Here is a 13,546-nt window from a genome sequence, read left to right on the forward strand (position 1 = left end):
GTATTTGTCTTTCTCTTTCTGACTTACTTCACTCTGTATGACAGACTCTAGGTCTATCCACCTCATTACAAATAGCTCAGTTTCATTTCTTTTTATGGCTGAGTAATATTCCATTGTATATATGTGCCACACCTTCTTTATCCATTCATCCGATGATGGACACTTAGGTTGTTTCCATCTCCGGGCTATTGTGAATAGAGCTGCAATGAACATTTTGGTACATGTCTCTTTTTGAATTATGGTTTTCTCAGGGTATATGCCTAGTAGTGGGATTGCTGGGTCATATGGTAGTTCTTTTAGTTTTTTAAGGAACCTCCATACTGTTCTCCATAGTGGCTATACCAATTCACATTCCCACCAGCAGTGCAAGAGTGTTCCCTTTTCTCCACACCCTCTCCAGCATTTATTGTTTCTAGATTTCTTGATGATGGCCATTCTGACTGGTGTGAGATGATATCTCATTGTAGTTTTGATTTGCATTTCTCTTATGATTAATGATGTTGAGCATTCTTTCATGTGTTTATTGGCAGTCTGTATATCTACTTTGGAGAAATGCCTATTTAAGCCTTCTGCCCATTTTTGGATTGGGTTGTTTGTTTTTTTGCTATTGAGCTGCATGAGCTGCTTATAAATTTTGGAGATTAATCCTTTGTCAGTTGCTTCATTTGCAAATATTTTCTCCCATTCTGAGGGTTGTCTTTTGGTCTTGTTTATGGTTTCCTTTGCTGTGCAAAAGCTTTGAAGTTTCATTAGGTCCCATTTGTTTATCTTTGTTTTTATTTCCATTTCTCTAGGAGGTGGGTCCAAAAGGATCTTGCTGTGATTTATGTCATAGAGTGTTCTGCCTATGTTTTCCTCTAAGAGTTTGATAGTTTCTGGCCTTACATTTAGGTCTTTAATCCATTTTGAGCTTATTTTTGTGTATGGTTTTAGGGAATGATCTAATCTCATACTTTTACATGTCCCTGTCCAGTTTTCCCAGCGCCACTTATTGAAGAGGCTGTCCTTTCTCCACTGTACATTCCTGCCTCCTTTATCAAAGATAAGTTGACCATATGTGCATGGGTTTATCTCTGGGCTTTCTATCCTGTTCCATTGATCTATCTTTCTGTTTTTGTGCCAGTACCACACTGTCTTGATTACTGTAGCTTTGTAGTATAGTCTGAAGTCAGTATTTGTCTTATAAATCTCCCAGATTTGTCATATCGACCATTTAAAACAGCTTCACAGCGACTGGGCTTCTTGTGTGAGGACCTCTCTACTTGCTTGCCACCCTCCCTGCTCTGTAGCGGCAGGCTGGACTGGAGTCACGGTGAAGATGAGTCTGCTACATATTGTGGTGAGGTGGACAAACAATCCAAATTAAAAAGCAGTCACCAGCAACTAATATCTAAAATTCAGAATTATAATTAAAACATTATCAATGAACGAATGTTTCTATGAGAAATAATGCTGTTGTCTATACAGGCCAAATGCCCAGCAGCCTCTCACAAAACCTGATACTCAAGTGTCCCAACCAGAAGACTTGGACATATGTGGACAAGGTGTGTGACACAAGAAACGACTGTGGGGATTGTTCAGATGAATCAGGTAAAGATGAAAATATGTAATTAATGTTTTAATGGGTTCTTGGAGTTGCTACCCTTACATTTCAGCCACATAAATTAACTCATGCTTAGAAACCTTCCTAAGGATATTTACATTCACAGTTAAGCAATTCTATCACTTCCAATAGTTTGCATATTTAAAGTAGGTGAGTTCTCTAGCTAAGCAAATAAAGCCAGATTTGCAAAGACTAACAAAGATTAAGATTAACCTTGACGAACAATTTTTGTCTGTTACCAAAATTGTTTGATTTCTTTGGAAATTTTAGTAAAGATCAAAGAAAAGTCTGTTGAATGCTTTGACTTTCAAAGATTTTTTTGTTGTTGTTATTTAACCTTTTGCCCTTCCTCCTCCACTCTCCTCTCTGCCTTTCACAGTGTTCTCTATGGTGGTTTAACACTGTGCAGCACCCCTGATCACTTTACAGTCTGGTAAACTCGATTATTCTAAAACCATGGTGGTAGATACGATTCCAATACCACATGGCCCCAATCAGCAATGTAAAAGACTCATTGGAAATAAAGTACACTAAATAGATCATATCCTGCCTTTGGTCTAGTCCTCATGGAAGGTAGAAATAGAAATGCTTCCTAGGAGTTGCATGTTATCTAACAATGTGTTGACAACAAAAGACTAGAAGTATAAACAGATCTTTCTTGATAGCTGCCAATTACCAAATACTGATTCTCTTCCTTGCTTATTGAACGTATAAACTCATATGGACCTTTCCTTGTTTACGTAGTGTGTCAGTATGTTTATTCTCAGGCTGATGGAGAGAGAGAGTACTCTTCTTGGTTTTTCAGAGTACAAATTCTTTCACCCAAATATGTAGAATCTTTAATAAACATCTGCAATATTCCTCTTGGACAGTCTTCCCTAATATTTTAAAAATCCAAATGGCTATTTTTTTTCCAATATTATCTTTTCCAGTTCACCTTGACATTTTAAGTTATGGTTTTAAAAATAAGTAAAATTGTCTAGTTGCACAGTGCCCAAAGTGTTCAGGCTACAGATGTGATACTGTTTTCTTTGCCGACTGTGCCTGCATTCCCAGAACTCGCTGCAAAGATGGCAGTCAAGACTGTGCTGATTTGAGTCATGAAAATTTATGTGAATACAAGACTTTTCTAACTGTTGTTTTGGAAAGGCTAAAAACTGTTATTAGCCCCCTTAAGATTTCTCTCTCCACAACATATGTATCTTAAAGGGGTGGGGTGGGGTAGGGAGAGCTACCGAAGCACAAATCCAGGGTTATGGAATAGAGAAAAAAATGATTGGTAGAATTCAGACCCAACCGTCAGTGACCTTTGACCCATTTTTTTTTAAAACTTGTTTCCAAATTTTAGAATGTAGCTTTCTGCCCTTACAACACAGGGTTATAATGGGGATGAGACAAGTGTACTCTACGTGGGTTAGTTCAACAAATAAAGAGTATTAATCCTAAGAATCCTCAGTTCATAATCGATGTCCATCTCTTCATTAGGGTAACCCTGGTTCAGATCCAGCTGAAAGTAAGTTTGGCTCAAGGCTAGTCTTAAAAGCAGTGGACAACAGCCAGCAAATTGGGACAACAGCCAAAAGATCAGCCAGACTAGAATCATCTGCCCCTCCAGCCTGCCAGGACCTGAAATTCTTTCCAGTAGGTACTGAGGTCAAAATAGCAGACCTGGGTTTGAATCTCGCTCCACCACTTAAGGGGTATGTTTTAAGGGTTTCCTTATCCGCATAATGTGGCTCTTTGAGGGAGATTATTATGACAATCAGTAAGATGATATAAAATGAGTTATACGGTGCTTAACATAATAAACACAGGAATTGTGGGCAATTTAAGAAAAATTAAAAGGATATGGTAGATTATATTATTGTTTAAAAAAAAAATCTGCTATCTTGCTCTGGGGGAGGATTATACTACCCCAATCCTCATGGCCATCAGACTTGACTACGTATGTGACTTGCTCTGGCTGCTGAAATTTAATGATGTGTATCACTTCCCAACCTAAGTCTGAAGAGCCAGCTGATTGTTTGCCATCTCTTTTCCTTGTCCTGAGACTGGAAATGTTCTGATTAGAGGCTGTTCTTGAAGTAAAGTGGAGCCCAGCCACAGGCAAACCACAAACATCAAGCCTGACGAACAAATCTTTGTAGCAACTAATGTTTCTAGTCATTTCTAACTGTAGCATAACCCTGCCTACCTTGATACTGAAAATGTTACAAGAAAAACCTTTCTTACCTGTCTATTGCCACCAACACACACCACCAGATCCTTTAAATAATGGACCAAAGAAATAATATCTTTAGAGGTTGTTGGGAGAAAAAAAAGTCTCTAAGCACAGGCAAAACAGGACTAACCTTAGCCAGCGGCCTAGAAATCTACTGCACTTCTCTATTTAGTCCCTTTCCTATACAGATATAAGGCAAATAACTATAAGGATATTCAGACAGCGGCCATCTTCACGTGCTCAAGTCAGCCTCTGTCACTGCAATCTCAGCAGCCATCTTCACATGCTCAAGTCAGCCTCTGTCACTGCAATCTCTTGGGATGAGTTGAGAAAATCTCTAATTGTGCTGCTCAAAGGAAGCATCACCAGTGGAAATGCACTAGCATCACCTGGGAGCTTATCAGATATGCAAAGCCTCAGGCCCTACTCCAAGCCTTCCAAACCCTCTGCCCTCCAGGTAAGCCACTCCACTTGCCTTGACCAGTTATATACAAGAAGTGATACTTGTGTCACTTTAAGAGCCAGCAGATGACCCGCCATCTTCTCACTCTGCCAGGACACTCAGTGTCCCAAATAGAGGTTGCTCCATCAGTCTGGGACCTGGAGTGAGTATGTAGCACAGCCCAACCTAACCCACAGTAGTCTGGAGACATGTACTTGTTTCCTAATTTTGTAAACCCCTGAGACTTTAGTCCTGCTTACTGTAGCAGTATACCTTAACAGAACTGACACACATCCTTTGAAGAAAATAATACAATGTTAAGATGTGCAAATATTTTTTGCACAGCATCTCATTTTTGAGTTAATAGTTGACTTTTAGATATAGCTGTATAGTACCTTCAAAAGGTACTTTCCAATTAGTATGAAAATTTAAATGAATTCTTATTATTGCAAGCAGAAACTAAGGCATTATGATTGCTAATACAATTTTTTAAAAGTAGCCCTATATTGAGGGAATTTTCTGGGGTAATGGAACTGTTCAGTATTCTGACTATGGTGGCAGTCATATTACGTGTTAAAATTCTTACAACTGTATACATGCATGTCAATATTACTGTTAACTTAAAAAGTTAACAAAAACAATTTTAAAGAAAAAAGTAATCCTATTCATTTAAAGTGTTATCACTTAAGGAAGATAAGGTGACATTCCTAACACAAACACTACTTTTTTTCAGGTATCTTAGAGAATACACTACATAGAATGGAGTTAAGAGATTAACTACTTTAACTTTTTTGATGATGTAACCTCGATTATATCTACAAAATGGAGCTACTAGTCCTTACTTCATAGATTGAGAATTAAATGAGAGAAAATTAAGTGTTATAATACATATACGGCACTCAGTATATGTTTACAATACAGACAATATTAAGAGAAAAAAACTCCTTGCTTACCCACGAAGGAATATACTAGTCTCATAATTACACCCATCACAAACCATGGAAGCCCTGAGGCCTGCTGGAGAAAAAAGTTTTCAGACATAAGAACTTTAAACCACCTTTGATACTTATACTGTCATTTTAAATCTTTAATCAGATTCCATCTGTGATTATCAGTCATATTACATGCCATGATTAGCTTTCTGTAAACAATTTTGCTTTCTGTGTACAAATCAGTATTAATGAAATAAAATATAAAACAGTATACTAAGCAAAGAACTTTATTAATCTTTGTTTCAAACTTTATTCCCAGGCTTCCTCAGCTTAATTAGCTGCAAAGAATGAACTGTATATAAGCAAAAACTGAAAAGAGCTGCAGTGTCCAGGGGCTTGGGCTTAAAAATATTAGAGATCTAGATTTTATCAGATCCATAAACAAAATTTTAAAAAGCAGTCATAATATAAAATAGCAGCTCCCAGTAACTTCTTCAAGATTTATCTTCTTCAGAAGTTGACTCAACTCAGTTTGCTTCATTTTTGGAAGCCTCATCAAAATTCTCCACAAGATCTAGGAAAAGGAAAAAAAAAAAAAAGTAAAAACTCAGAAAAAAAAGCCAAGTCTATAAAAATAATCATCAGGTCTTAAAAAGAAGATAAAGAAATGCTCTCAAAATATATCCTACAGTTAAATTAGGATATAAATTTAGACACCTGTTTTTATTTCCAATGAGACCACTACTCATTTGGCGTATTTTGAAGTGTATATTTTAGCATATAATTAATACAAGGGAAAGAGGGAAATTATTAACTTGCCGATGACATAAATATTATGCTTAAAGAATATGTATATGCCCTACCCATTCCTGCCCCACTCCAAGAATTACAGTTAAGTAATATTAGTTATGTGGGGGACAGAATCAAAGAATACCATGACACACAATTTGAAGTTTTCCTGGATTCCTGAGGATACCTGTCTATGCAATGTGGAAATATTTCTGAGTCTAGGGAGTCTACTGCCCAATTATCTGTTTTACAACAAAATAAATTATCCAGTAACAGGACAGAAAAATGCCTCATGATTGCCAAAGGAGTTTTTCTGCTGATTTCAGAATGATTATATAGAAGATACTTCTACAACTTCTCCATGCCTTCTCATACATTTATGGATCTCAAAGTAGGAAACAAGGGTCATTTGTGATCTGCAAGTACCTATTATATTTAGGTTACTACACACATATCTATTTACACAATATTTAAGTTTAGATACCTTCTTGGGATCCCAAACAGAGAAAAACCATGCCTACAAACCTAACTCCCAGGTGAATAACACTGCATTATTTTTCTCATTCTCCCTTTGCCCCACTTTACCCTATTTCACATACCACCCCAACCCCTGGCCTAAGGTAATCTTTCCTATGGTACAAAGATTCTTCGTTCTCCCTTGCTAAGATTCTCTAGTTTAACCACAAGTGAAAGTTCCTACCTGGAACTTCATCATCATCATCCTCTCCAGTAGCAAGTGGTGCTTTTCCATCCACAGCTGTGAAAAGAAATGTAAATGTTCAATGAACACTAACCAAAAGAACAACGGGTGAATGGTCAAGTGTTGTTACAACTTATGTTTATGGTGACATTTGGGATTTCTTTTACAGTACTAGCAATAGCATGATAGTCTGACGTCTACAAATGAGCTAGAATACTAGTACCAGCCAACACACCAAATTCCAAACCCATTCTCCTTTCAATCGCTCTCACCTACAACACGGTACAGGTAAACCCACATACCAAAAAAACCTTTACTGAAGTGAAAATAATCAAAAAATTAAAAGTGCCTTTGACTGGTAAGCCTCCACTTTCCTTTTATTACACAAGAAAGTGAACTACACTTGAGAGCTGAGACCTCACAGTACTAGCCCTGTACAATTTTCAGTGGAATCCTTCAAAAGCCTACCTCTGAAAGCCTAAGACTTTCTATAACCTCTTAGGCCTTTCGGCATGACAAAACAAAGAAACAAAAAACACCAACACACACAAATTGATTAAAGCAGAGTGAGCAAACCTCAAGAAAAACATGGATGACTAAACAGCAGACCATATAATAAACCTGTCTCGCTTCTACATTTCCATTCCTCAAAATTTTAATCAGAGAGCTTCAGCATAAAGTAGCTATACCCCGATATACACCTATTCAACCACAAAATTTTCTGCCCCGAACAAAATCCTTATTACAGTATAATTAAAAACACCAGAATAGCAGGAGGCCAATTCTTAGAGACTATTGGTAATACCAGCTGAATCTGTACAACTGAAGAAGTTTAATAATTTATAATGTATTTAAATATATTTCAATTAACTGTCAGTTATTTAAAAAAAAGAAGCGCAAGTTAACATTTTCATCATTTCCAGCTAATAAACGTAAAATTTTTAGTCTCTGATCCAAAACAGAAAGCTAGTAGAAAGCAAACATTTCACTTAACCAAGTATAATGATCAAAGCATACTAGATAAATCATTTAACACACTAAGAACACCTGCTTAAAATCAGTATAAAAATTGATATTTCTTAGAGGAAAGTCTGCATTTCCAAATTTAAAAATATTTATATTCACTGTGCACCCTAAATCTTAGAAATCTACTGACAACTCAGTAACCCTGGGCAAAACTGCTACTAGGAAACTCACATTGTTTGGGCAGAGCTTCAGCCAGTCTCCTTAAACTGGTCAGACTGTCTGCACCAAGCTGGTTTAAGATGCTGGGTAGCATTTCTGTCAGCTGCTTTGTCTCAGCATGGCCTGTAATGGTGAAAGTGTTTGCTGCCAGAGATGCCTGAACTTTAGGGTTGTTAAAGTGGATCACTGTTCCTTGGTTTGTGAACATATTCACCTAAAAAGAAAAAAAAGATTGTTAAATTAGCAACACTCACCAAAATCCCTTTAAAACCAAACACTGTATTAAGCAAAAGCTGAAGTCTGGCTAAGTAACCTAGTATTTCACCATAATGCACAAGCAAAATTCTGCCTGAAATGGAAAGTGCAATCTAATCCTTTTTACACTTAGCAATCTCCCTGATAATAGAATAGAAACATATTTTAGAGAGAGATGAAATTCTCTGTTGGCAGTAGAGTCAAAAAAATCATTTAACGCACAAACATTAAAGTTTTCAATCAAATCTTATTTTTGTAAAGAAATAAAATCTGACACTTACCTCTTCAATACCAGAGATATTGTTTACCCCTAACTTCTTTAAAGAGAACTGAAGTTTTTTGTCGTCTGCTGTGGCTGTTCTATGAACCACCTTCTTCTTTCTGCGAGCAGTTCCCTAAAGTGGGGAGAAAAGGAAAGAACACAGCATATGTTTATACCATAAGAGTCATTTTCAAATGGACAGTTTCTAATTCCTTTCTGACCTCTCAATCTGTGTAAGAAAATTACCATAACCACAAACTTTCATGCGGTGAGTAGGCATATTAAGGCACCGATGGAAGCCAAAAGAGGAGAATGAAAGGAATTGTCTAAAAATCCTTCATAACTTCTAAGCTTCTAGTTTTGTCAGATATAAAGGAATGATCTTTTCAAAGTTCTACTTTTTAAGTTATTTGCTCTATAAGTGAGCATGTGCCAACCTAAATTAAGCCTCATTTAGAAACTCCATATCCAGAACCATTAACCTTTTCTGTTTCGATATTAAAGAAAAATCAACATCCATTAATATTCACAGACAAGATACTATAAGACACAAATATATCTATATATAGACTTCTACAGCATCCAAGAGTAAAATCTGAAGTAAAATCTATCTTACCAGCAGGTCCCTACACAATCTGCCCTGCCCCTCTATGCCATTCTTGCCACTCCACCTTCTATCACACATGTAAACTCCATCTTCAGTCAAATAAACCTCTTTGCTGTTCCTTAAAAAGGCCAAACAGAGGGGCTCCCCTGGTGGCGCAGCGGTTGAGAATCTGCCCGTTAATGCAGGGGACACGGGTTCGAGCCCTGGTCTGGGAGGATCCCACATGCTGCGGAGCAACTAGGCCCGTGAGCCACAACTACTGAGCCTGCGTGTCTGGAGCTTGTGCTCCACAAGAGAGGCCACGATAGTGAGAGGCCCGCACACCACGATGAAGAGTGGCCCCCGCTTGCCGCAACTAGAGAAAGCCCTCGCACAGAAACGAAGACCCAACACAGCCAAAAATAAATAAATTAATAAACTCCTACCCCCAACACCTTCTTTAAAAAAAAAAAAAAAAAGGCCAAACAGGAGACTTCGCATATACTGTTCCCTTCTTCCCCTAACATCTGCATGGCTCCCCACCTCACTACAGATCTCCGTTCTTATGTCACCATATTGGAGTGGCCTTTCCCAACTACCCAACGAAAAACAGTAATTCCCACATTCATTTTCTATCTATCCAGGTTTATTTTTCTTCATAACACTTATAAGAAATACATTTTATTGTCTTTCCTCACTAGAACGTAAGCTCCTCGAGGGCTTCGATTCTGTTTATTGCTATAAACCTAGTATTGAGTATGGTATCTGATTCACTGAAAGCACACATCTTGATGAATAAACAGAATACAGGCTTCAGCAAAACTTGTCTCTTGTACATATATGCCAAATCTCCAATCTCCCTCTTCTCAAAACTCTTTAATGACACTCTCATGGACTCTCATACAGACTAATCCGTTCATGCAGCACATAAGGCTCTTCATGGAAAGGCTATCACCCAGTGACTTCACCTTCCCCCAACCACCACACCAATTCCTATTCATCCTTTTAAAATTCTGCTAAAGCCATCATCTCTTCTGTGCCTTCCCTAAACTGCCATTAACACCCCCAAACCAAATCATTCCCATCTCTGTATTTTGAAAATGTTTCTGGGGGCTTCCCTGGTGGCGCAGTGGTTGAGAGTCCGCCTGCCAATGCAGGGGACGCGGGTTCGTGCCCCGGTCCGGGAAGATCCCACATGCCACGGAGCGGCTGGGCCCGTGAGCCATGGCCACTGAGCCTGCGCGTCCGGAGCCTGTGCTCCGCAACGGGAGAGGCCACAACAGTGAGAGGCCCGCGTACCACAAAAAAAAAAAAAAAAAAAAAAAAAAAGAAAATGTTTCTGTTCCACTAAGTATATTACACTGTGAAAAGGGGTTTTTGTTTCGTTTTGTTTTTTTTTAAGATGCCTATCTCCCCTACTAGCATTAAAGTCCCCCTCTAAGGACTTTAAACTTCTTAAATTTTATACTCTCAGGATCCAGCAATAGTAAAGACTTAAACAAATCATAGTTTAACTGAAGAAAATATCAATAGCTACAAAAAATACTGGTTACCAAACACCCCCAAAAACCTTAAAGAATAAAAATCATCTTGAAGCGATGTAGATACCTGGTTTCCAAAGAATCCTCCCTAAAAGACATTCCAAAGAACTACTATAAGATTCTAAAAACAAAACCAGCCCACATTCTATAGGTTTCATAAACTTTACACTCAATTTTTACTGAAATAAAGGGCTTTCATAGCATTTACCTAAAAAGTACCTAACGCTTTCAGATTTCTCTAAGGCAACACTAACTCATCTAATTTCACATTCCACAGTAAGTAGGTTTCTTAAAACGTGAAGAAAATGTTTCCATATTACAATGACAGAAATAGTTTCTACATTAACTAAACAAAGTTTAATCCTACATCAGCCTTAAGAATCCTAGAAAACCTTGACTTTCCTTTACCCTAGAATGATGTCACTCACAAGTTAAAGACTGATGATCAGAGTAATAACAAAAAGAAGGCACACAAGCACATTATTCAAATGACTCCTGAAACCTGCACTGAAAGGAATGATGGTTAAAAATACCAATATAAGAGTACCCAAACACTGACCCACAAGGAATACGAGTTTTCCTGGCACCTGAAGGCCCCATCTAGCTTATAACAATTGCTAAAAAGGACAAGAAACACCTACTGCTGTTAATGGGTAGGTGTAGATCTTGAAGACCAGCTTGGGGGCACAGGGGGAATCAGGATACTTTCACTTATGGCAAAAGTGAACTTATTACTTAAGTCTAAGCGCAACTTTCGGCTATTTTGCAGTAGACTCTACTTGAAGGTAAATGCTTGAAGTGAGAAAAACTAATAGATAATAAACTTGTAGCATGGAAGCTTTACAAGTTTTACCAAGTAAAGACACGCTCTGTTTCAACATGCTACCACACCTTGTTAAATACTAGGAATGTGCTAACACAAGGTAAAATACAACTAGGTAGACCTCTGCTAGAGTGCACTTCTGACTTAAGTAAATTAGAGAACCTAAAACTTACCAAGTTCAAAAAAGAATCGCCTTGAAGGGGACCAACAGCCACCAGGAAAGGTCAATTAACCAAAAACCGATCATTTAAAAACCCACCCGTCAATCACTCTCATTCCCTCAGTTTCAGTGTAATTACAAAGCAAAAATGGAATGGTATCTGCTTAGGTAATATTTCCAAATCCACAGTCATTGCTCTTAAATTAAAAAAATGTACCTATAAGAATGACATCTTCAAATAACCTAGAAAATACACAACTACCCTGGGTTGTATTTAGCTAAGAAAGGATTACGAAAGGTCTTAACTTACAACAGGCATGAACTTCTAATTTACAAGAGGCATGAACTTCCAACTATTAAGTACCACAACCACAATTATCCACAACCATAAACTAAAGTTGAAAAGATAGATGAAGCTTGGATCCAGTTAGCTTAGTTATTAAAAAAATAAATAAAATAAAAATCAAGCACTGACTGTATACAACTTAGGTTATAAAGCCAATGACAAAACCAGTCAAGGGTATTAAGGGTCATGTGATGATCTAACCGAAATGACACATTTTCTTTCTAATTAAATTAGGAAACACTTCTGTTCTACTTAAAATACTGTAACACTGAAAACATCTACATAAACGCAGTTTGCAATTTAAGTGCTCTCTTTATGTCTTCGGTTGCATTTTTTTCTTCTAATTTACAACCTACACGTCTCACTGATACACTACACTGTATACCTAATTTAATCCCTTGCCACTCCCTTCGTAACGATTTGCAAGCTCTGTAAAATGCCCTCTAGAGACAAAGTGACAGGCCAATTCTATTAAAAATACAAAGGAGAAAAAACCCTAAACCATAAAACTTCAAAAAAAATTTAAAAAACCAAAAACCAAAAACCAAAACCCCAAACCCCCAACGCTAGTAAAACTTACTTTCCCACCAATGCGCACTTGTGCCTGCAGTTTGGCGAGTTTCTCCTGGTTCATGATAGTTTCTTTCATCTAGAAAAACAGGAAACCCTCAGCGAGGAAAGATCTAGTTCACTCTAGCATTCCACGCTCGTTATTTCCCAAGACACCAGCATAATAAACGTCCTACACAGGCCGAGGCCTGGATCCCGAATCCACCCCGCCAAGCTCCCGAACTTCAGTTCCGAGGGAGCCCAAAGAGCACCCGCTTTCCTACCCCTCCCCCGGTCTTTAAAGGCCCAGAAGAAGGGCTCATAACCCACAGCTGGTCAGCGCCTCCCACCCACCCCCCGGCCCCGGCCTGGCCTCTCCTCGGCCTAGCCAGGGCCTGCCCGGCCCGGCCACTTTCCGCAAGCCTCGCGGTACCTGAGGCTCCTGTCCTCGGGTTCCGCCGCGAGGTGGAGGAAGAGACGGCGTCGCCTCGCCCCCAGGGCAGCCGCCCCTGGCCCGACCTCGACCCCGAGAGTCAGCCTGAGTGGGTGCGCCTGTCCGTCGCATCGCCTTCCTCTCCTCAGCCCTGTCCCTCCCTGTCTCGCTCCTTCCGGGCACTTCCCGCCCCCGTTCCCGTCCTCCTCCCACGCCGGCGTCCAGAGCCTTTTTGTACCTTGTTGGAGCGGAAATGGGGCCGCGCGGGGGACTAGGGTTGGCGCTCAGGGGGGTCTCGGGCAGACCAGCTGAGATAAGGCGCACACACGCGGGGACGCAAGATGGCAGCTAGAGGGAGGCCGGAAGTGACGCAACGCCACTTCCTCGGAAAGTCAGGAAACGGGCTTCGCCGCGAGCTCAGCGGCTGGCTGCGCATGCGCGGCCTCAAGTCGCCGCGTTTGTGACAGTCCCCAGTGAACGTCCTCCCGTGGTCCAGCGCTGGCCGGGTGGAGACTGAACGAAAGACTGGGCTGGAAGCACCGCGAGTGACCCTGGGAAAGGCTGTGGAAGGGTCAGAGAGCACGGTTCTTTGCACAGTTAGGGTTGAGTAAGTCGGTTCTGTCTCAGGGCCCCTATCCCCTAGTTCTTCATCCTCAGAAGAAAGGGCCTATTCACGTTTGCGGAAACGATCGGGGAGCCTGGAGTGTGCTCACCCGTCC

General features: G+C 39.6%; 1 protein-coding gene across 2 annotated transcripts; it reads right to left on the minus strand.

Annotated features, from left to right (window-relative positions):
• Positions 1-5,332: 5,332 nt before the first annotated feature.
• BTF3 (basic transcription factor 3) lies at positions 5,333-13,183 on the minus strand. 2 transcript variants are annotated; one of them, XM_079702036.1, is made up of 6 exons: positions 13,066-13,183; positions 12,426-12,494; positions 8,409-8,522; positions 7,885-8,086; positions 6,688-6,744; positions 5,333-5,772 (listed from the first exon to the last, which is right to left on the minus strand). In XM_079702036.1, exons 2-6 carry the CDS (start codon positions 12,492-12,494, stop codon positions 5,726-5,728), a joined length of 489 nt encoding a protein of 162 aa, XP_079558162.1. In that variant the 5' UTR covers positions 13,066-13,183; the 3' UTR covers positions 5,333-5,725. The 2 variants fall into 2 exon arrangements, with proteins under 2 accessions (XP_079558162.1, XP_079558161.1); XM_079702035.1 differs by lacking the exon at positions 13,066-13,183 and adding an exon at positions 12,828-13,020.
• Positions 13,184-13,546: the final 363 nt, after the last annotated feature.

The sequence above is a fragment of the Hyperoodon ampullatus genome (assembly GCF_949752795.1).
Source record: "Hyperoodon ampullatus genome assembly, chromosome: 4".
In the NCBI taxonomy this organism is placed as follows: domain Eukaryota; kingdom Metazoa; phylum Chordata; class Mammalia; order Artiodactyla; family Ziphiidae; genus Hyperoodon; species Hyperoodon ampullatus.